Source organism: Rattus norvegicus, chromosome 17, assembly GCF_036323735.1.
Source record: "Rattus norvegicus strain BN/NHsdMcwi chromosome 17, GRCr8, whole genome shotgun sequence".
In the NCBI taxonomy this organism is placed as follows: Eukaryota; Metazoa; Chordata; class Mammalia; order Rodentia; family Muridae; genus Rattus; species Rattus norvegicus.
This window is the reverse complement of record NC_086035.1, coordinates 17,850,308-17,871,330: the sequence shown is the minus strand read 5'-3', so window position 1 is coordinate 17,871,330 and position 21,023 is coordinate 17,850,308. Positions and strand designations below refer to the sequence as shown.

Here is a 21,023-nt window from a genome sequence, read left to right as displayed (position 1 = left end):
CAAAGGTCAAAAGCAGCCATGTTCTTCACCGAATACCACAAAAACGATCTCTACACCACATGCTGAAACTCTACGATCTGAGAAACTCTTATCTGTCATTGACAGCTTAGAAGGGATGGAGCGGGATTTCACCAAACAGGAGGAGGAGCCGTGTGTGTGACAAGTGCATGGAGAAGCAGCCAGTGAATGCATCCCTGGGCAGGAAGAAGATACTCCCAGAATCCTCTCTCCTCGCCTCAGCTACTTCTGAGACTTTTGGAAAGTGGGGGGACGGGAGTGAGTGCACAGATGTGAGAAAAAGAACAGGATTCAGGGAGAGCAATGTTAAGATGTATTTCCACAGCTTGTTCCAAGACAGGAACAGAGCCCAGGCGGCCTTCAGTTTGGTGAGAGAAAACGAATCAGCTCTTCATTGTATGTCAGGCCCCTGCGGTCTGCTGCATGGTGGCTACTTGTCTTAAAAATGAAATAGAGAAGGGAAGAGACCCCGTCTCCACTGGCCAACGTATACCTAGATACCACCACATCTTCAACCTGTTCACTCCCCAAAGTGCCCAGTATCCAAGTAAGAAAAGCCAGGCCCAGCTGCAGGGTTTGTGTTCTCTAGCTGCCGAGGGATGAGGACTAACACATCGGTGCTTTACGAGGAGGCTCTTGGGAGAGATGAGATCGTGGACTACGACATCCCCACACTGCTGGACATTGGAATTCTCGAACAGAGCAGGGAGCCTGAAAATTCTCATATATTCCTCCACCCATCCATTCAGGAGGTCTGCGTTGCCATCTTTAATGCTAAAGAGCCCCAGGGACCACCCTAGTCAGGATGTTCACTGTATAGACAAACTCCTGTCTACTTTTCTAAAGGAGGTCAAGACACGGTGGAATTATTTTGGGCTGTTTCATCTCAGGCCTTTTACATGAATTGGAACAAAAAAAGCTAGAGGCATTTTTTTTTGGGGGGGGGGTGGGAGGCTACCAGTTGTCTCGCCAATTAAAATAGACAGCGTGACGTTCTTGTACCGTCTGTCTGAGGTGGAAGAGGAAGATGTTGTAGAGCCAGCAACGAACTTAGGGGCTAGGTTGACATCACGGCTAAAAATTATTCTGATTTTATTATGGCGCGGTGCTGCTTAAAACACAGTTCTTTTTTTTTTTTAAGATTTATTTATTTATTATATATATATATATTTTTTTTTTTTTTTGGTTCTTTTTTTTTTCGGAGCTGGGGACCGAACCCAGGGCCTTGCGCTTCCTAGGTAAGCGCTCTACCACTGAGCTAAATCCCCAGCCCCTTATTTATTATATATAAGTACACTGTAGCTGTCTTCAGACACACCAGAAGAGGGCATCGGATCTCTTTACAGATGGTTGTGAGCCACCATGTGGTTGCTGGGAATTGAACTCATGACCTCTGGAAGAACAGTCGGGTGCTCTTAACCGCTGAGCCATCTCTCCAGCCCCCTAAAACACAGTTCTGCAGTGACTTATCCACTTCAACCCAAAATGTCCTGAGGGAAGAGCTAGACCAGAGGGGAAAGCTGCCACCCTTTGGCATCAAATATGCTCTGTGTTCGTAAGGGATGAGGAATGACAGACACTGATTTCAACGAGCCAGTCTTTCGAATCTTATATAATTATCTGAAGAGCTCCAGCTGCCTCCTTAAAGACCTTGTGTCCTTTCTATGTGCCTGTTCTTTGAGTTGAGTCAAAACTACAGTTTGGAGCTCTTGAATCTCAGCAGCACATTCCTCTCCCACAGTGAGATGGAAATGTGTGGAATCTTGAACCAGGCAGAGTGCAACATACAAATTCTGGCGGCAGCAGCCTGTGACCTTTCACCTGATCTCTGGCTCCGTCCCGATCAGAAGCAAAACCTTGAGGAGTCTTAATTTAGAAACCAGCAACTTAGGCCAAGACATATCCTTACTGTGCAAGGCTTTCCTTACTGTGTAAGTCTTTGTACCATGCAGACTGCGTTCTGGAGCACTTCCTGTTAGCCCAATGTTCCCTCAGTGAGCAATGCCTTTCCAAAGTTCTTAGGTGGAACAAAACCCTGAGCCACCTAGACATCAGCTCCAATGACCTGAAGGACAAAGGACAGAAGGTTCTCTGTCGGGCTCTCGCTCTTCCAGGGTACTGGTGTCACTCAGTGCGAGATCTTGTCTCATCTCCACTAGAAGCTGCCAGGGCCTGGCCGAAGTCCTCCAGGAACAATCAGAACTGAGCTGCCTAAACGTTTCAGAGAATATTCTAGAAGACTCTGGTGTGAAGCTGCTGTGTGACTCTGTAAAACATCCCAACTTGTTCCTTGGTTACAATGTTTTGTGCAGGAATAGAAACTCTTGACCAAGACATTAACCTTCAACAGAATTTTTAATCGTTCAGAAACTCTTACAGGGATTGACTGGGTGTTTTTTGGTTAAGTTGGTTGGTTGGTTTTCTATTTGGTTTTTCTAGACAAGGTTTCTCTGTGTATCCTGGCTGTCTTGGAACTCACTCTGTAGACCAGGCTAGCCTGCTGGGATAAAAGGTGTGCTCCGGTACTGGCCTGGTTTTGTTTTTGTTTTTGTTTTTCCTACTTCTCAGTAAGGAGATACAATTTTTCGAAAAAGTAGTCGACTCCCCAGGTTTTATGCCTTTCTTCAAGAGCATCCACCTCCTCAAGGCATTGCATGTTGCATTTTGTACCTGAGGAGAGAAGGTAAGAGGTTAAACTGCTGTGGAAGACACCAGGGCTGTTTCCGGAAACGCTCTTGAGGACTTGTGACCGCCATCCCTATCTCCTCTGTGTTGTGTCTGTGTGCACATGAATGCACGGATGTAAGTTTGGCAGCCGGGGGGCTGGTGCCTGCTGTCTTCTGTCTCACTCCCTGCTTTACCCATTGAGACAGGATCTCTCGCTGATCCCGGCGTTCATACCTGGCCAGCAAGCTTTGGAATCTCTCTGTGCTAAGGATGCTAAGATCACAGTCAAGAGTGAGCGGGTCCGGCTTGGATATGTATGGGTGCTGGGGATACGAACTTGGGTCCTTCTTGCTGGCGTAGCAGGCATCTCACCCACTACACTGTCTTCCTAGCCCCTTCTAGCCATTTTTTTTTTTTAGATGTGGGTCTCAGGTAAACTAGGCTGACCTTGAATTAATTCACTGTGTAAACAGGATGACCTTGACCTTCTGGTCCTCCAACTCCAGCCTCCCTAATGTTAGGGCTACAGTGGTGGTGTGTCGAATAAAAAGGCACACTAGGGAGACTTGTCCCTTTTCTAGGATAAAAGTCTCCCATAAAATGCTCTCTACTCTTTACATTTATAGGCTTTAATCGCACGCACCACTGATAGTTCTGTAGCAACTCAGTTAACTGTTACCTTTATTTGTATTTAATTCTACTTTTAGACAGGCTTTTCTCCTTGGTCCAGACTCAGGCTGGCCTTAGATTTTCTTTCCTCCTGACTCAGCTCCCTGAGTGCTGGGATTACAGGTGTGCCCACACGCTTGATTTGCTGACTTTATTTATTCATGAAGAGCACACGTGGGGCTGGGCGATGGTTCAGCAGCTAATGCACTTCCTGCTCTTACACAAGATCCAAGGCTGCTCACAACTTCCTGTAACTCCAGTGCCTGGGGCTCTGATGTCTCTGGTCTCTGTAGACATGTGCACATACCCATACAGACTCATACACACATAAGCATGGTTAATAAAAACAAATCTTTAAAAATAAACATAGGGACTAGAATGTCTACCCTATGCAAAGGGTGCCTGCTGCCTGCTCTGACAACCTGAGCCAGTGTACAGTACTGAAGGAAAGAACTGGCTTCCTGCATGTTGTCCTGTGACCTGCACATGTCACATACATACATACATACATACATACATACATATACATATATGCACACATACACACACATGCATAGACACATTTGCACATATACACACACACATACACACATATACATATACGTACCCATATACACACATGCATAGACACATTTGCACATATACACACACATACACACATATACATATACGTACCCATATACACACATGCATAGACACATTTGCACATATACACACACATACACACATATACATATACGTACCCATATACACACATGCATAGACACATTTGCACATATACACACACATACACACACATACATATACATACCCATATACACACATGCATACACACATTTGCACATATACACACACATACATACATATACATATACATACCCATATACACACATGCATACACACATATGCACACACATATGCACATATACACATATATACACACATGCACATAATACACAGTACATACACACATATATACACACATGCATACATATACACACATACACACATGTGCATACACATACACACATGCATACATACACATGCACATATACACATGTACATACACACATGTATACATATACACACATACACATATACACATGTACATACACACATGTATACATATACACACATACACATATGTACATACACATGCATACATACATATGCACATATATACACATATACATTCACATGCATATGAACATACATGATATGCACACACACATATACACACACACAGAGGCACGTATGTACGGATACATGTAATAAAAAGGAACATTAACTTACCAAATAACTTTTTAAGTTCAGCATCTGGAACATAAAATGGCGGGCCTAGGAAAGAGAAATGTGATGAAGAATATTTCTTTTCCAACCACTAATTCCAAAGACAAAGAAACTCTTGGGGTTCACGTCTCAGCTTAGCTCAGAGATGTCAGCGATACTTACTCTGTAAACCACTCAGGAGTCCAGATAGGTGAGGATGAAGCATGCCTTTCTGGTTGCTTTGTTTTATTGTGGGGTATGTGTGGATTTTAAAGATAGGGTCTTGTGTAGCTCAGATTGGCCTCGAACTCACTACGTATCCAAGAATGACCTTCAACTTCTGATCCCCCCAGCCCCACGGCCTCTTTCTCCCGAGTGCTGAAATTACAAGTGTGCACTGCTGTATCTGGTCTACATAGTGCTGCAGATCAACTCAGACGTCATACATACTAGGCAAGCATTCCGCCGACTCAGCTACATCCCTGGTCCCCTGATTTGGCCTTTGTATATCTCTTATCAAAGATCAGAGAGGAGCCATTGACAGTTTCCTTTGGGGTGTCCTTTGCCTTTTGAGGTGACGATCCTGCCCTTCTGTGTTCCTCCTTACTATGTTTTCCCACTGAGGTGTGGGATGGACGGGGACTTGAGGCATCTTCATTGCAGTCCTTTAAGTAAGGCCATCCCCAGGGCACACAAAGCCAGAGCCCTGCTTCCCTGGGTCTCCTGCTCACCAGCAGAACATAAGTGAGCCAAGCAGAGCTCATATCTGCCCCCACTACCTTCTCTTTCCTTCTGCCTATAATAGGGACACTAAAGTCTTATCTTTTCATGAGTTTTTTTAGATCCAGGATTTTCAAATAAAACAAGAGCAAGAGACTACCATACATAAATATTAATTAAATGGGGCATTTTTTAAAAATCTCTATTAAAAACCAAACAATGCCAGATGTGCTAACTCACACCTGTAATCCCAACACACAGGGAATCAAGGTGGCAGGGTCAAAAGATCAGGGACCAGCCTGGGCTACATTGGCAGTTTCCTTTGCAAACAAAACCCAAGGAACCAGGTGTGGTTCCAGCACTCACTGGGTGGAGGAGAAGGATGTTGAGTTTGGGGCCTCAAAACCTGCCAGCCAACCAAACAATCTTTTTCCCCAAACCAGAAGTCAAGGAGTCTTACAAAGTAAAAGTCTGATTATTTGATTTTAACTCCTTCATGAAAATACGAGTCTGTCCAAGGAAAACACTAAGCTTCCGAGTGAAGGCTGGGCTGTGTCTCAGTGGGAGAGCATTTGCCTAGTACCTCGAAAGCTCTGGGGTCCAACATGGGTGCTGCAAAAGCTTCCTCCCAAAGCAACAAGATGAGTCGGATGAAAATATCCTTTCTACACATTCAAGACAAAGAGTCAGGCCAGGGATGAAGCTCAATGACTGTGGGCTGGCTCAGTGGGCACAATGCCCTGGGTTCAATCCCCACCGATGCCAAATATTATACAAGACAAAAATCTAAGAGGACGGTAGTAGCATACATGGACAAAATGTTAGCAATAGACAAAAAGGCTAGCTAGGTGTGATGGCCCATGTCATAGTCCAGGCAGGCACTTGGGAAACCGGAGCACAAAGATCTTGAGTTTGAAGTTAGCCTAGGCTACAGTAAGTTCCAGACCAGGCTGAGCTTTAAAGTGAGATCTTGTCTCAAAACCCAAACCAACCCACATTACTTTAGAGATTTTTCTACAACCTCATGCCTCTTCCTTGCTTGATTCCCCATGGGGAACATTCGCTGCATGCGGCCCCACCTCTGGCGGGCAGCACAGCCAGGCCACACCCATAGCAGGGCAAACATTTCTTTCTCTTTCTTGATCTAGGGCTCATGAGCTCGCTCTTTACATCAGGATCATCCATTTCTCCCTTCCACAGTTTGAACAATGACCGTTGAAGCAAACACGAAAGGAGTCTAAGAAAACATGGACAGTGTGGAAGAGCACGCTGTCCTCATTAGCCCAGAATTATCGTCATGCACATAAGCACATAAGCAGTGTGAGAGGCAAGAAAAAATAATCCTTACATGTTCATAGAACTGAATCGGGGAAATTAGGCAAACAAAAACAAAGCAAGTGTTACCTGTGTGTTTTGTTGGATCATAAGAAAGGACAACCAGGAGGTAGTGATACCCTTTTCTCAGCAGGGACAGTATTATATCTGCATAGCTGGAAAGAACACACACAAAAAAAGTTATGTTTCATTTCTCTATAGAGACGAGGCTGGGGGGGGGGCGGCAAGAGGCCATAAAGGAAGCCAGCATTTATTATCAACTCTACATAAAAGTCTTTGATAATTATATAAACCTGCGTGACGATTTCAATGAGAATGGCCCCCAGAGGCTCATTCATTTGAATCATGGCCTCCAGTTGGTGGAATCATTTGGGAGGTGTGGCCTGTTGGAGGAGGTGTGTCGCTGGGGTGGGCTTTGAGGTTTCAAAACCCCATGCCAGGCCACGCTAAACCCGATCTTGCTCCCTCTCTGCCTCCTGTGCGCAGATTGGAGGTAAGCTTCCAGCTACTGCTCCTATACTATGCCTCCTACCTGCCGCCATGCCCTGCCACGATGGTCATAGACTAACCCTCTGAAACAAAGGGACACGCCGGAGGGGCTCAGGATATACCTCCAAATTAAAACATTTGGCACAACTGAAGGTAGTCCACGAATACGGTTTGCTAGGAAGACTAAAGGAGTTTCAGTGACGTTTTTGAGCTGATAAGAGACACTTATCATGTGGAAATGATCAGCATGCACTGGGGAAGCGGTGTGGGCGTCTGGAAGGAGGAGCAGAGCGGCATGACATAACTTCCGGCAAAAGCCATCCCCGCCCCCGCCCCGCCCCCCCCCCTGGGGCGCGATGGGACTTCATAGACAGCTGTTGAATGCCCAATGCAAAGGAATAGAACTCAAAGGCTGGTTCACGAGCAAGCATCGCAGAGAAAAGCCCAGAAGAAGATGAAGGAGAGTGGGGAGGGCCACAGGTAGAGAAATGAGCGGAGGGGAGAGGAGAGAGGCTATCATTGAAGGAAAGAAAAGATGGATATTTATGGTGCAGAATCTTTCAATTTTGGCAAGAGGCTTCACTTATGAAGCAATTTTTTTTTAGATTAAAAAAAAAAAGGCTCACTGAGCTGGGACCTGAACATTGGCCATACGTGAAGAGCCTGCCTCTGTGTAATGAGTAATCCAGTATCCAACCTGCCAAATTCAAGGAGACACTGTGTGGTGTTATTTACACAGGAAAGGGAGGATTTTGTTCCCCTCACCGGCTTTCTTAATTTTACTTTCTAGTGAGGCTAGTTATACTTATGATCACCCAAAGTATCAACAAGTGCTCTTGTAATGACAGCCAGTGGTTTATAGTTCTCTGTAGTTAGCATTTCTCACAGATTTCATTGATCCCTCCCATCTATCTATCTATCTATCTATCTATCTATCTATCTATCTATCTATTCTCAAACAGGATGTCTGGGGTTCCCCAAGGGGCAACGTTGAGACGTCACCCATCGCTAAGGTCTCAGTATCTCACACCGGCTTATCTATCCATCCATCCATCCATCCATCCATCCATCCATCCACATACTTTCATGAGCTTATTATGAGGCCCAGGTTTGCCTCAAACTCCCAGTCCTTGTGCCTCAGCCTCCCCAGTACCGGGATCACGGGTGTGCACAGCCACACCTGGCTAGCATATTCCTTTGCCTTGCCCCAGCAACTCTTGGAGGTCATTTAATGTGAAGCTCTGAGCAGACTCTGTAGGTACCGCCAGGTACTATCTGCCTAACTTGGGACATACCTCTATGACTTTAAATTTCTCGTGTGCACATTGGAATCATAGACAGCATCTATGCCTTAGGGGTGTCATGCTAATTACATGGGTTAACACACACAAAATATTTCTAACAATGCCCGGTACAGGACAAGAGTCCAATCGGTGTTAGCAGCTGTTAGGTGCTAAAATAATCTCGGGCTGCAGAGGAGTAATCTGAGGCCTAGAAAACCACAGTTCTTTGGTCAAAGCTTGTAAAGTGCGTAAGCCACCGGCTTCGTACATACTTTAGCTTCCCTCAGACTGAGCACAACCCAAAGGAAACCAAGTCAACGGAAGAAACCAACTCACCGGTCACGATCGCCTGGATTGACAGCCACCAATGCTCCTCTATCCCAAATCCTGTCAAACTTGCCGATGTTTGCTCTGCTCCAAAGAGAGGGGAGGGAAAGGTTGTTACGTTTTATCTGAAAAAGATCAAATCTCAAACATGATGTCTGGGATTCCCCAAGGGGCAATCCCCAATGTCTCAGTATCTCTCGCCATTTTTATAGACCTTAGAGGGGTGTACCAACCCACTAAGGGGTGGGACTGTCCACCTCCTAACTTCTGCAGCATTCTGTTTTGCTTCGACTTGGAAAGAGGAGGGAGGAACAGAGGCCAGTGACTGACAGCTCTGTTCCCAGCCCCGCCTCAGACATCGGGCTCTGTGAGGTAACACACTGCCTCCTGCGCCTTGGAATTAGCTTTGCTATAGGCTCGGGTGCCCGGTGGAAAACACAGTCTTCCTCTCCCTACCTTCACCCTACTTGCTCTGCATTGCAATCATGATTTGGAAAGTCTGGGATCTATCCCCGAGAAGCAGAAAAGACGAGGCTTTGGTGAGAGCAGCCGCAGGACAGTTCTCGAAGCTGCAGACGTGCACAGGAGTGGCGAACAGATCTACACACCCATCTTACCACGGGCCAGCAGGGCCCACCTTCATGACTGGTATTGGTATTATTGTTGCTATTGTTATTATTATCCTTTGTAGGGAGAATTTCCGTCTCTTTAAAAATACAGAAACATTACACGTTTTCGTTTTAATCCCAGATGTGGGATATGAGGCCGCTTCAGATTTTCCACAGCAGCTGACAGTGATTTGCCTCATGCTCTAGCAGGGGTGTGGTTTTACCAGCTGCAGAGAGTTTCTGAGAGTATTCGAGATTTGGAATTCCAGGAATGTGTCAGAGGATATATGAATGCTAGGGCCCCAAGAGAGTGGGTTGTGGTAGATTACTGTCTGTCAAGAAGTTGTGCACAAAGAGATGAGGAGAGGAAATTGAACATCCTGACTTCCAAGATTCCAAATTCCCAAGGAATTTGATGCCCCTAATTAGCAGAAAATAGTCTAAGGATAAAATCGCTCCCTTTCCACTCTATCCTTTCTCTCCCTAGTTTTAGGGGGTTGAAAGGGTAGAGGAGGAGAGATGAAGAAGGGTAAAAGAAAATAGAACCCACAAAGTAGCCAAAAGTCCAGCTACAATTATTATTATTATTGTTGTTGTTGTTGTTGTTGTTCTTACTACTACTTGTGTGTATGGGGTGTGTGTGTGTGTGTGTGTGTGTGTGTGTGTGTGTGTGTAAGCACATGCACACTAAGATGTGCATGTGGATATCAGAGAACAACTTTCAGGAGTTAGGTTTTTTCCTTCTACTGTGGGTGTTGAGGACTGAACTTAGGTCATCAGGCCTTCGTGACAAGCACTTTCCCCTCTGAGCCATCTTACTGGACCAAGGTCCAGTCTTTTCTTGAACTATCCCTGGCTGGCCTGTAACTTCCATCTAGGCCAGCCTGGCCTCCAACCTGCAGAGGTCTGCCTGTTTCAAATGCTGCACTAAAGGTACGTGCTGTCGCTCTTTATAAATGAGCAAACGGGTGGTTCCGTGGATAAAGGGCTAACACTAAGCACAAGGCCATGAGTGTGGGCATGATATTATTATGCGCTGTGTATAGATTATCCTCCTCTTATTCAAATGCTGATTTCTCTGCCCCCATGTCTGGTTGCAATCCGAACATGGCATTGTAATGAGGATTCTTTTTCTTTTTCTTTTTTTTTTTGAACGTAGATAAATTGTATTTTAGAAATTTTTGGTAATCAATTGGACAATTTACAAATACAACAATCTTATAAAACTGGTAGTTATAATCTTTTTTTTATTATTTTTTACATTTTTTGTATGTTTCTTTTCTTTTTTTTTCCTCCATCTTTATTAAATTGGGTATTTCTTATTTACATTTCAATTGTTATTCCCTTTCCCGGTTTCCAGGCCAACATCCCCCAACCCCTCCCCCTTCCCTTCTATATGGGTGTTCCCCTCCCCATTCTACCCCTATTACCGCCCTCCCCCCAACAATCACGTTCACTGGGGTGAGGATTCTAAGTATCTCCTGCTGGAATGTTGTGTGAACTTTGCTCTCCGTCTATTCTCTGATTTGTCAAGAAAAGCCAATCAACCAATAGCTGAGGAGAGAAGAGCTGGACTTCTGATTCTAGGGAGGGGAGGAGCAGAGAGAGAGGATTCACCATGCAGAAAGGACCCAGGAGCTGCCATGGGCACACACCTGGAGTAGAGGAAGCCAGATTTTAAAATGTGAGATTTTAGCTGGGAGGTAGCCCAAGTAACTTAGAGAATTAACATAGATTAATTAATGCTCTATTATTATCTATTGTGCCATAAAGTTTGATTGAATAAATCATATAGTCTCTGTCTCATTTATTTGGGAGCTAGCCAGGATAAAGGAAAAAAAAAACTATCACTTTTAAACTTGCTCTAACACACGAGTTCAGAGAGTCAGAACCCATGTAAAAGCAAGACATGGGACCCAGTGCTCCTACAGTGAGATGGGAGGTGGAGGCAGGAGCATCCCCAGAAGTCTGAAGCCTGGTTTGAGTACAAAGCGGCCAATGAAACTCTGTCTCAAACAGGGTGGAGGCAAGAACTGGCAGCTAAGGTTGTCCCCTGACTGCCACTCATGTGACATAGCATGTTCACACTCAAACATATACTCTCACGTACACTCACGTCACATACACTCACATGCACAACAGTGCAGACAGCACCCGGCCACACAGACACACACGCTAACAGTCATGCACACATAGTTCACTCTTACATACTCACACGCTGACGTTTACACACACACACGCCCATCACTCACTCTCTCACACGCAATGGTGCAAAGGTGTCACCCAGTCACACAAACACTCTCGGATTACTCGTTCCCACTCACACGATGGTGCAGATACATAGAGCACTCAGTCCTACCTGGGAAGGTCGAAAATGCTGCAACAGTATAAGGAAATGTTCCCGGAAGAACTCTGTGGATGAGACGAGGCAAGACTTTTTTTTATACTTAATTAGGAAATCTTTAAATGATCAAGGAAAGGAAAAGGGACTCAGACAAAGCCAAGGAGATACAGGGAACACATATTAAACACAGTGACTTTATTAGGTTTTAACTGGACCTTGTGTTTTCTTTTAAAACCCGGATGGGGGCCAGCCCAATAGCTCAGAGGGTAAGGTGCTTGTGGCCAAGCCAGGCAAGCTGGGTTTAATCCCTGGGCCTACCTGGTGGAAGGAGAGGATGGACTCCAACAAGTTGTCCTCTAACCTCCACATGTGCACCACAGAATATGCGCACATATATATATATATATGTATATATATATTCTACCATCTATAGTCTATTTCTTATATCAATTTAGATACCATCTATCATCTATATACCAATCTATCATCTATATGCTTAGCTCCAATTCTATCATTTATCTTTAATATCTATCTATCATCTTTTGTTTTGAGACAAATGCCACTATGTAGTCTAGACTCGCTTGAATTCATGGTCCTCCTGCCACCACCTTCCCAGTGCTGAGCTGCCATCTGTATGCTTAAGGCCTAGCTCACCGCAGTGCATGATGGAGAGAGCCGCAGTGTGTGAGGTGTGGGCAATCTGTGGTAAATGCCTCAGTGTGTGGGGTGTGGGCAATCTGTGGTACAGAGCCGCAGTGTGTGAGGTGTAGGCCTCTGTGGTAGACAGCTGTGGTGTGTGAGGTGTATGCCTCTGTGGTAGAGAGTGCCCATCTAACACCTGTTTAACATCCTTGTCTACTCACAGTACAAAAAAAAAAAAAAATCAGTTTTTGGTGAAGCATGGAAACAGTTACCATAGTCAGTGCAAACCTTAAACACTTTGGCACCAGCAATTTCGGTGAGCGGTTCTTCTGTGTATGACAGATTCTGTTCTGCAAAAAATTCCCGAATCCCAATTTCACTGATTTCTACACCAACTACAGTGTGGCCCCGGTCTGCGAACCTATAGAAAAACCATAGTTACCCTTTAATTTTACTTCATATCTACCACAAAATAAAAACCACGATAAACAGACATGTTTCCTCCTGGCTGGAAATAAAACTCCGTATCAGAGTTCCCACCATGCCTAAGACCCCCGTGTTGAAAATTTATCATCACCGAAGAAAGAGGAAATAACAAAAGAACTCCACTTGTTTACCTTAATTTTAAGGGAGCCATATTTTCGCAGGCATTCATATAAATGTGTTTGATTAGATGGATGCTTTCCAGTCTCTCCAAATCAACACTGGCTACTGATTAATTTTCCATGATGATGACTAATGCCTATCATCGTCCTCGACAAGACAGAGCCACTGGCCACAGTGGCTACTAAACATGTGGATGTGGCCAGTGCCATAGAGATCATTTAAACTGTTTATCTGGCTTATACTTAAATAGCCACGTCAGGCATGACGTCATACCGCCCGTGCAGGACTGAGCTGAAGACCTTGCACTTGAGGTCAGGCTGGACTAAATGGAAAAGATATAATTACATGAACTTGTAAACACTGCTACACGTGGCTGTTAGTTGCCACCCGTGAAAGCCTGAGGCACTGTGTGTTTCTTGGCAGTAGTCCTACAATTTCCACTTACTACCGATGAACATGATCGGAAAAAGGAATCTTATTACCATATGCAAATGGCTAACACTCTACTAGCAAGCACAGTTAGTTATAGAGCTCGCATTCTGAGGCTCTGACGGTCCAAAAGAAAACAGTAGCAAGTGTACAGATATTGAGCCACAGAAATGAGTTTATATCAAATCACACAGAAACTAGTCAGTTTCGCCGCGAGGCAGTACGAGCCCAGCTAAAGGTTACTGCGCTACGCAAAAGCACGTACAGACGTCACAAGGCTGATGGGAAACGGACGGTTAGGAATCAATATGGAAACTTTCGGGAGTTGGGCATGGGGGCACAGGCTTATAAACCCGGCACTTGGGAAGTGGAGGCTGGGGGATCAGGAGTTCAAGGTCAGCAACTGCGGATATAATATATCTAAGACTAGCTTGGGTTGCATGAGACTGTCTCAAAGACCCACAAAAGGGGCCGGGGAAATATCACAGTAAGAGCGGGAGCTGCCCTGGTAGCCTCAGCACCCGTAACGGGTGCCTCCCAGTGGCCCGTAGCTTCAGCTCCAGAGGATCGGATGTCTCTTCTGACCAGCACTCATGTGACACACCGGTTAACATGTACTTAAAACAAATCTTTAAAAAAACATATCGAGACCAAAAGCTAGGAACGAGGCAAGGGCTTAACCGGTAAAGGGCTCGCTGCACAAGCGTGAGGACCTGAGTTCAGAGTCCCAGCATCCAAAGAGAAAGCTACCCATGGCAGCCACGCCTGCAAGGTCAGTGCCGAGGGGGTGACAAGAGGACCCTGGCATGTCAGGAGATTCCAGGTTCAGTGGAGATCTTCTCTTAAAAAATAAGGGGGTTGGGGATTTAGCTTAGTGGTAGAGCGCTTGCCTAGCAAGCGCAAGGCCCTGGGTTCGGTCCCCAGCTCCTAAAAAAAGAGAGAAAAAAAAAAAAAAAAAAAAAAGGAGGAAGATGCCTTGTGTGGACTTCCGGATCATACATGTGCCTCTATCTGTATATACACATGTATAACACACACACACACACACACACACACACGGCTTCAGAAGGTGGGTGTTGGAAAACGTTCCCGTTGGAATTGCTGTGGAGTACTGGGATAAGGAAAACAGAATAGGACGTTTCTCTAACACCATGTGAGGAGGAACAAGGCCCACGGGGCACACTGGGGTAGCAAGGCACCGTTTGAAGAGCACACATGGGCATTTAGTCTATCAATATTCTTCAGACGAAATCCCAAGTGAGCAAAGGTGAACGTCACGTGACGTTTCTCTCATCTATTAACTGGGAGCGAGACGGACTGTGCCTGCTCTCTACGCAAGAGTGCACGCCCCCGCTGCGGGCAGGATGTGGGCTACTTACTGTTCTAAAAGGAAGCCTACTAACAACTTGTTGTTCAGACTGCCGAGGGGATTTGCACTCTAGCGTGTAGAGACCATTTCTTTCATTCTCCATGCGTGTCGTTGGAGTTACCAAATATAAGCAAAGAAATTACCCAAGTTGACTGAATGTGTTTGTACTTCCCAGTCAATACATGCAGGGTAACCAGGAATACAAACAAGGCAAAAGTGAATCCTCAAAATAACTTTCATATTTTATTTTAATGCTTTTTGACTTCTCCTAGTTAATGTGCTTATAACCAATGCCTGTACATACACAGGTCAGTTATATAAGTAAAAATTACTCTAATGTGACAACTTACATGCAATTACAGTAGTTTGAGTCTGGGTTTTTATTTCAGTTTTTATCATTATTTTGCAGTTTAGGGGAATGAAGCCTGAGCCTGTGGATATTAGGCAAATACCCTCCTCCTCTGAATTACATCCCCAAATCCTTGATTTTTTTTTTTTTTGATACAAATGGATTGAGACCCAAAAGAATTCAATAACCACACCCAGCTAGCTAGCTAAATGGTTTCATTAATGTCGTCTAAAATCTGCACTCCACCCACAGTTACCATTTCTGTTTATAGAGTTGTTTTCTCATAGTTTGCAAGTTCACTCTTCTGGGTTGCTGAGAGCCCATTAAAACACAGGTCTAATAAGAAATATAGTTCTGTTGTTGCTTTGAGACAGGGTTTCTCTGTATAACTTGCCCTGGCTGTCCTGGAACTCACTTTATAGACCAGGGTGGCCTGGAACGCACAGAGATCTGCCTGCCTCTACCTCCCTAGTGCTGGAGTTAAAGGCATGCTACCATGCCTGGCTAGAGATATAATTCTTAATTTCATGGCCATGTTTGAATTTCAGGTTATAACAGCCATTTAAAAATGTTATTTGAGGGCTGGAGAGATGGCTCAGTGGTTAAGAGCACCCGACTGCTCTTCCAGAGGTCATGAGTTCAATTCCCAGCAACCACATGGTGGCTCACAACCATCTGTAAAGAGATCCGATTCCCTCTTCTGGTGTATCTGAAGACAGCTACAGTGTACTTATATATAATAAATGAATAAATCTTTAAAAAAAATGTTATTTGAGGGCTGGAGAGGTGGCTTAACAATTAAGAGCACTGCCTGGTCTTCCAGAGGTCCTGAGTTCAATTCCCAGCAACCACATGGTGGCTCACAACCAGCTGTAATGAGATCTCTTCTGGCACGCAGGTGTACATGCAGGGATGTAGACAGAGCACTCACATACATTAACTAATTAAAATACTTTTAAAAATAAAAGTAAACAAAAATGTTATTTGCTTATTTAAAATTCTTCTTTACATGTATGTCTCTGTGTATGTTGTATCCTCAGAGAGCAGAAGAAGGTGTTACAGGTTTTGTGAGCCATCTGATATGGGTGCTGGGAATTGAACGTGGGTCCTCTGAAAGAGCACCAAGTGCTCGAAATGACAGGGCTGGTCTGTTTAGCCCCCCGAACAGCCATTTAATACATGCCCTTAGCTACAAATTGAGACAGTGCAGGCTACAAAAATTTCACTCTATAAGAGAATAAACTCCAAGCGTGTGTGTGCCTTGTGGGTAGGACACTGTATTTACGTAGGGGGCAGGACATTTTAAGGTAAGTGTAGTCTGCATTCACTAACATTTTCTATCAATCTTTTGTTCCTCTTAGTGAACATTTAAGGTTTCGAATAACCACATATCTTGGATTACATGTCTGTGGCTGTGTTATCGTTGACATGTTATCGTTGACAGCAGCATTTTGTGTAAAAGTAATCTTTAGGGCCGTGACTCAGGGTAATCTTGTAGGAGTGGTACTTGTCAGTTAGAGTGAGTTCAGTTGGTAGAGCGCTGCTCATAAGAACCACCCTCCTCACCACTGGTTTTCTAAGAGCGAATCACAATAACAAATCTCCTATTTGTTCGTGGGAGGAAGGGAGAGGTGAGCTGAACTCTGGACTATAAACACTGTCCTGATAAATCGTGCACTACCGCTTGTGTTTTTCCATTGCCTTCCGTTTCAAACAGCCATAGTTACTGAAATTTCTCAGTCACTTACAAACATTCAATCACATACAAAGATCCAGGAGACATGAAAAAGGGGGTGATGTTCCCCATTTGGTTCCAAACTAATTCACCGCCTAATTGCCAAGATCACAAGTGTGTACGCCACCCTTGTTTTAAGTAATGCTGGAGCCTGAACCCAGGGCCACGTACATGCTATACCAGCTGTGATAATGCTCAACCCCTCTGCCTCCCCCCGCCCCCAACAGTTTTCCCTTTTTTTTTTTTTTTTTTGGCCTATAAAACAAAATATAGAAAGACAAGGTCACTCCTGATTCAGTTTGTACTCTTGTTTAGAAATAGTATCTCTAATTTTATGACTGAGTCTCCTATAAAAATGGGATTTTGTTGTTCTATATATGTTAGGTTACCTGGATTTTTTGAGACAGGGTCCCCCCAGTCCAGCAGCCCTTGAATTTACATGTAGCCAAGGCTGGTCTTGAACTCCTGATTCTCTTACATCTCCCAAGCATTACTAGTATGGTGTGTCCTGTCATACCTAACAGATATTTAAAAAAAAAAACCCTACATATATCCTGTTAAATATTCACCACGAATCCCTCTGCAAGTACATACCATTTCATCTCAATGGCTTTTCCACAGAGCGGGAAAAACACTCTCAGTCCACTCTGCCCTTTAAGAAATGTATCGAAATGCTTCTTTAATAGCCTGGGAAGAAAACAAAGTCACCACAAAGCTCGCTTTAACTACAAAGTCACCACAAAGCTCGCTTTAACTACAAAGTCACCACAATGCTCGTTTTAACTAGCCCAGATGCACAGGAGAGAGGAGAGTAGAATTTATGACACCCGGAACTTCTGGGGCATGATCTCGGTACTCCCAACATTGTAACAATGGGGTAAAGTTAATTATTACAACCTCCAGGTTGCACTCAAAGAAACAGGCTAGCTAAGTCACCTGCTTCATTATACAGCTACATAGTATTACATATGACTAACAACCTGCGTTTTCATGATTGGAGAGTAAAAACTGATTATATTTCCTTGAGAGACATATTTAGAAAAGTCTGTATATTTTTACTTTTTATTTTTTGGTAGGTGAAAGTGATGTTAAGGAGGGGGTCTCTAAATGTATATGTTTTCAATATATCACAGAATCGTCTCTCAATAAGCTTAACTTTTTTCAATTTTAATTAAGTGAATTCATGCGGCTTCCATCCCTCAAATATTACATGCTCATCACTGTGCCCAGTTTTGTTCAATGTTGCAGATCAAACCAAGAGCTTACTGCATGCTAAGCTCTCCCTACCAACCGCAGCACACACCCATCAGAGTCACTTCCTGATAAAGCGTTTCTCTGCCAGAGACCAAACATGTCTTACTGATGCCCTTGCTCCTGATGGAATGCGATGTGACGGGTCACCCACTTGTCTTGCCAGTCGTCCAGGGTTAGTACCCGGTTCTTTTGTACCTCAGCATCAGGGTGCTCTTTGATACCGAGTGACATGGTGCCATCCGTGGCTTGTCTCCGAGGTTGGTGTCTCCCGGTGCCTAAGTGGAAAGATATCTGTAGTGAGGGCATTCGGAAAAATCGTGGTTCTATGGATGAACTACACAAAACCCTGCTACCTTGGGCGATGGCTTTAAAAGCGTATGCCAACATCAAAGGCAGGAATGGCGTCACGTGGGAGACAGAGGCAAGAGGGTTACTGCAAATTCCAGGCTGATGTGGTCTACATAGTGGATTCTAGGTGAGCCAAGGCTACGTAGCAGGACTCTGTCTCAAAAGCAAACAAGATGGGCATGGCGGCATGCCTTTAATCCCAGAAGTAGGGAGGTAGAGGCAAGAGGCTCTCTGTGAGTTCAAAGCCAGCCTGATCTACATAGTGAGTTTCAGGCTTCTCAGGGCTACAGTGAGACCTTGTATCAAAAAACAAAACAAAACAAGGAACAAAGAATTTGTCAGTGAGTCTAGTACTAAGAACACCTCACTCTTATATATCAGGAAAGTTGCCTTCAGAGAATAACCTGTACCCCATCCACCCGATCAGCCTGCAGGGGAGACAAGGAGTAGAAACCCTGTTGTAAAAAGTTGACAAAAAGAGCCTGTAATTTAGCCTCTTCTGAACCAGAAGTCTAACAGCTAATCCCCTGGTTTCACTCCTACTCCTGTTCTGGGAGTAGTTCTGCTAAGAAGGGAGGGTCTGACACTCTTTACTGGCAATAGTCACCCATTGGTTGACCCCGTGACATCCACTGGTCATGACCCCATGATCAGAATTCAGCTTGTTGGACCCCTGAACCCCTTTACTAGCAGTCCTTTGCTCTCTTTGTCTATCTGTCCCTCCTTTATTAATAGTCGACACATTTAAAAACAAAGTCCTGAAATGTGGTAGGGCTTGAGGAGGGAGAGAAAGAAATAGACATATCAGTTCCATATACTGTTGCTACACCGTAAGTTTCTATTTTCAAATAACTTTCTCCTGGCTTTTGGCAGGGTACTAAAGATTGAACCTACCGGCTCGTACATTACAGACAAGCACTGTACCACTGAGCTATACTGCTGCTCTCATTCGCACTGGGACATGTACAAGAAGGGAACTGAGGGGGTAGGAACTTCACGCACCAGCAACTGTTGATTGAATATGTAAGCAGATGCCTGACCTTCCAATATTAAGGACAATGTAATACTATGATTCTGGGGGCTGGTGAGATGGTTCATTGGTTAAGAGTACTTGTTATTCTTGCAAAAACCCACTGCAATTGCCGGAAACCACAAGGTGTCTCGTGACTGTCTGCAACCCCAGTTGCAATGGATCCAATACAGGCAAGACATTCGTTCACATAAAATAATTTTTTTTTAAAAGAAATCTAAAAAAAACTTTTTACACAATTCCGACCTGCCCTTTAAACCACATCACTTTATGACTTGAATCTGTGGAACAGCAAACATGTCACAAAGGCAGGTAAGGGAATGTCCTTTTGTTGAATGATTTAGCTTCTGTGCTTAGGATTAAAGAAGGACACCCCCATCAACTCTGGGAAGAGAAATGTACTTCACAGCAAGTATTTTCTAACACAAGGCTTTCCCAGGTGCTCATGTCAGGGGGCACAGTCCAGAATTCTGAGAGGTCAGAAGGAAGTTTGGGATTATTGTGGATATAGAAAAGCAAGAGAATTGCCCTTCTCCCGTCTCCACTCTCTATCAGAAACTGTGATGCCAAAAGGTGCCCTCAAAAAGAAGTGCTCTTCTGAACACAGAATAAAGATCTTTAGCCAGCTCAGCTCTATCTCAGGGAAGCTGGGGCTGCGAGTGTCCTAAGTACGATCACTAAGCTGTTGTAACAGCGCCTCAACGTGGCGCTCTCTATTCATTTCTGGAGAAATAAAATTCTAAACACAATAAAAGAGCAAAGTACAGGGATGAGAAAAGACAGTTCCACAATAATTCCCACTAATCAACGTTTACTTCCAATATGCTCATTGGTGTAAATTCGCCACACCTAAAAAACATTTTTCCTGCTTAGGTTTTTTAACAGAGGGTCTATCTGGAACTCACTATGTAGTCCAGGCTGACCTCTAACTCACTGTGATCCTGCTGCCTCAACTTCCTCGTGCTGAGTTACAGGCGTGCACAACAATGCTTGGCTTCTGCTTTAGTTTTATTTTTGAATGTCGTTAAACAGAAAAGTAACTTCATAAAGTCCACAAACCTCCAGGCTGGCTCAATATTTTACACTTGGACATGTTACCTGAAACACACCACTAAGTAAGGGGCTACTTAATACATTGGATTCAAAGCATTTCTAGTCTGATCATTTATTCCCAATTTTTACCGGAACGAAACCCCTTTTCGGGACTCAAGTAGCTGGGTCATCCGTGCTTTTCGGGCGCCCCATTCTGCAAACGCTGTAACAGGCTCATACAGTTAGTGCAAATCACCGCCTTTACCACCGGCTGGGAACTTACCTCAGCTGCACCCAGCTGCGTGCCTCAGACTCTAGCGCGCCTTTGAGAGACCGGTAACGTGCAAGGACGGACAGACCCCGCCCCAAGGGCGAAGGCCCCGCCCACTGTAGGCAGATCCCGCTCCGGAAAAGATTATCCAGGCTCCCATCCTATAGGCCCGGCCCGGGGCGTGAGAGCCCTGCCCAGGAGACGCAGACTCCGTCCAGCGTGCAGACCA

General features: G+C 44.6%; 1 protein-coding gene and 1 pseudogene across 3 annotated transcripts; one reads left to right on the top strand and one right to left on the bottom strand.

The window, feature by feature from the left end:
* Nlrp4el-ps1 (NLR family, pyrin domain containing 4E like, pseudogene 1) overlaps positions 1-2,689 on the top strand; it is an 11,884-nt pseudogene extending 9,195 nt beyond the window's left edge.
* Tpmt (thiopurine S-methyltransferase) lies at positions 2,355-21,023 on the bottom strand. Of its 3 annotated transcripts, NM_001395670.1 has the most exons (9): positions 20,807-20,905; positions 18,220-18,388; positions 17,454-17,546; positions 12,660-12,792; positions 11,745-11,797; positions 8,787-8,861; positions 6,748-6,833; positions 4,648-4,692; positions 2,355-2,688 (listed from the first exon to the last, which is right to left on the bottom strand). In NM_001395670.1, exons 2-9 carry the CDS (start codon positions 18,342-18,344, stop codon positions 2,576-2,578), a joined length of 723 nt encoding a protein of 240 aa, NP_001382599.1. In that variant the 5' UTR covers positions 18,345-18,388; positions 20,807-20,905; the 3' UTR covers positions 2,355-2,575. The 3 variants fall into 3 exon arrangements, with proteins under 3 accessions (NP_001382599.1, XP_038952015.1, XP_038952016.1); XM_039096087.2 differs by lacking the exons at positions 2,355-2,688; positions 4,648-4,692; positions 6,748-6,833; positions 8,787-8,861 and adding an exon at positions 10,616-11,040 and having other exon boundaries at positions 20,807-21,023; XM_039096088.2 differs by lacking the exons at positions 2,355-2,688; positions 4,648-4,692; positions 6,748-6,833; positions 8,787-8,861 and adding an exon at positions 10,616-10,968 and having other exon boundaries at positions 20,807-21,023.

What these genes read in the sequence shown, in the direction of transcription:
- Tpmt (NM_001395670.1), bottom strand. Translation starts at nt 18,344, where the DNA reads ATGTCACTCGGTATCAAAGAGCACCCTGATGCTGAGGTACAAAAGAAC. An exon ending in AATCCAGGCGATCGTGACCG is followed by an intron (nt 6,834 to 8,786) that starts GTGAGTTGGTTT and finishes TGTTCTTTCCAG; the next exon opens with CTATGCAGATATAATACTGT. An exon ending in TGAACTTAAAAAGTTATTTG is followed by an intron (nt 2,689 to 4,647) that starts GTAAGTTAATGT and finishes TTCTCTCCTCAG; the next exon opens with GTACAAAATGCAACATGCAA.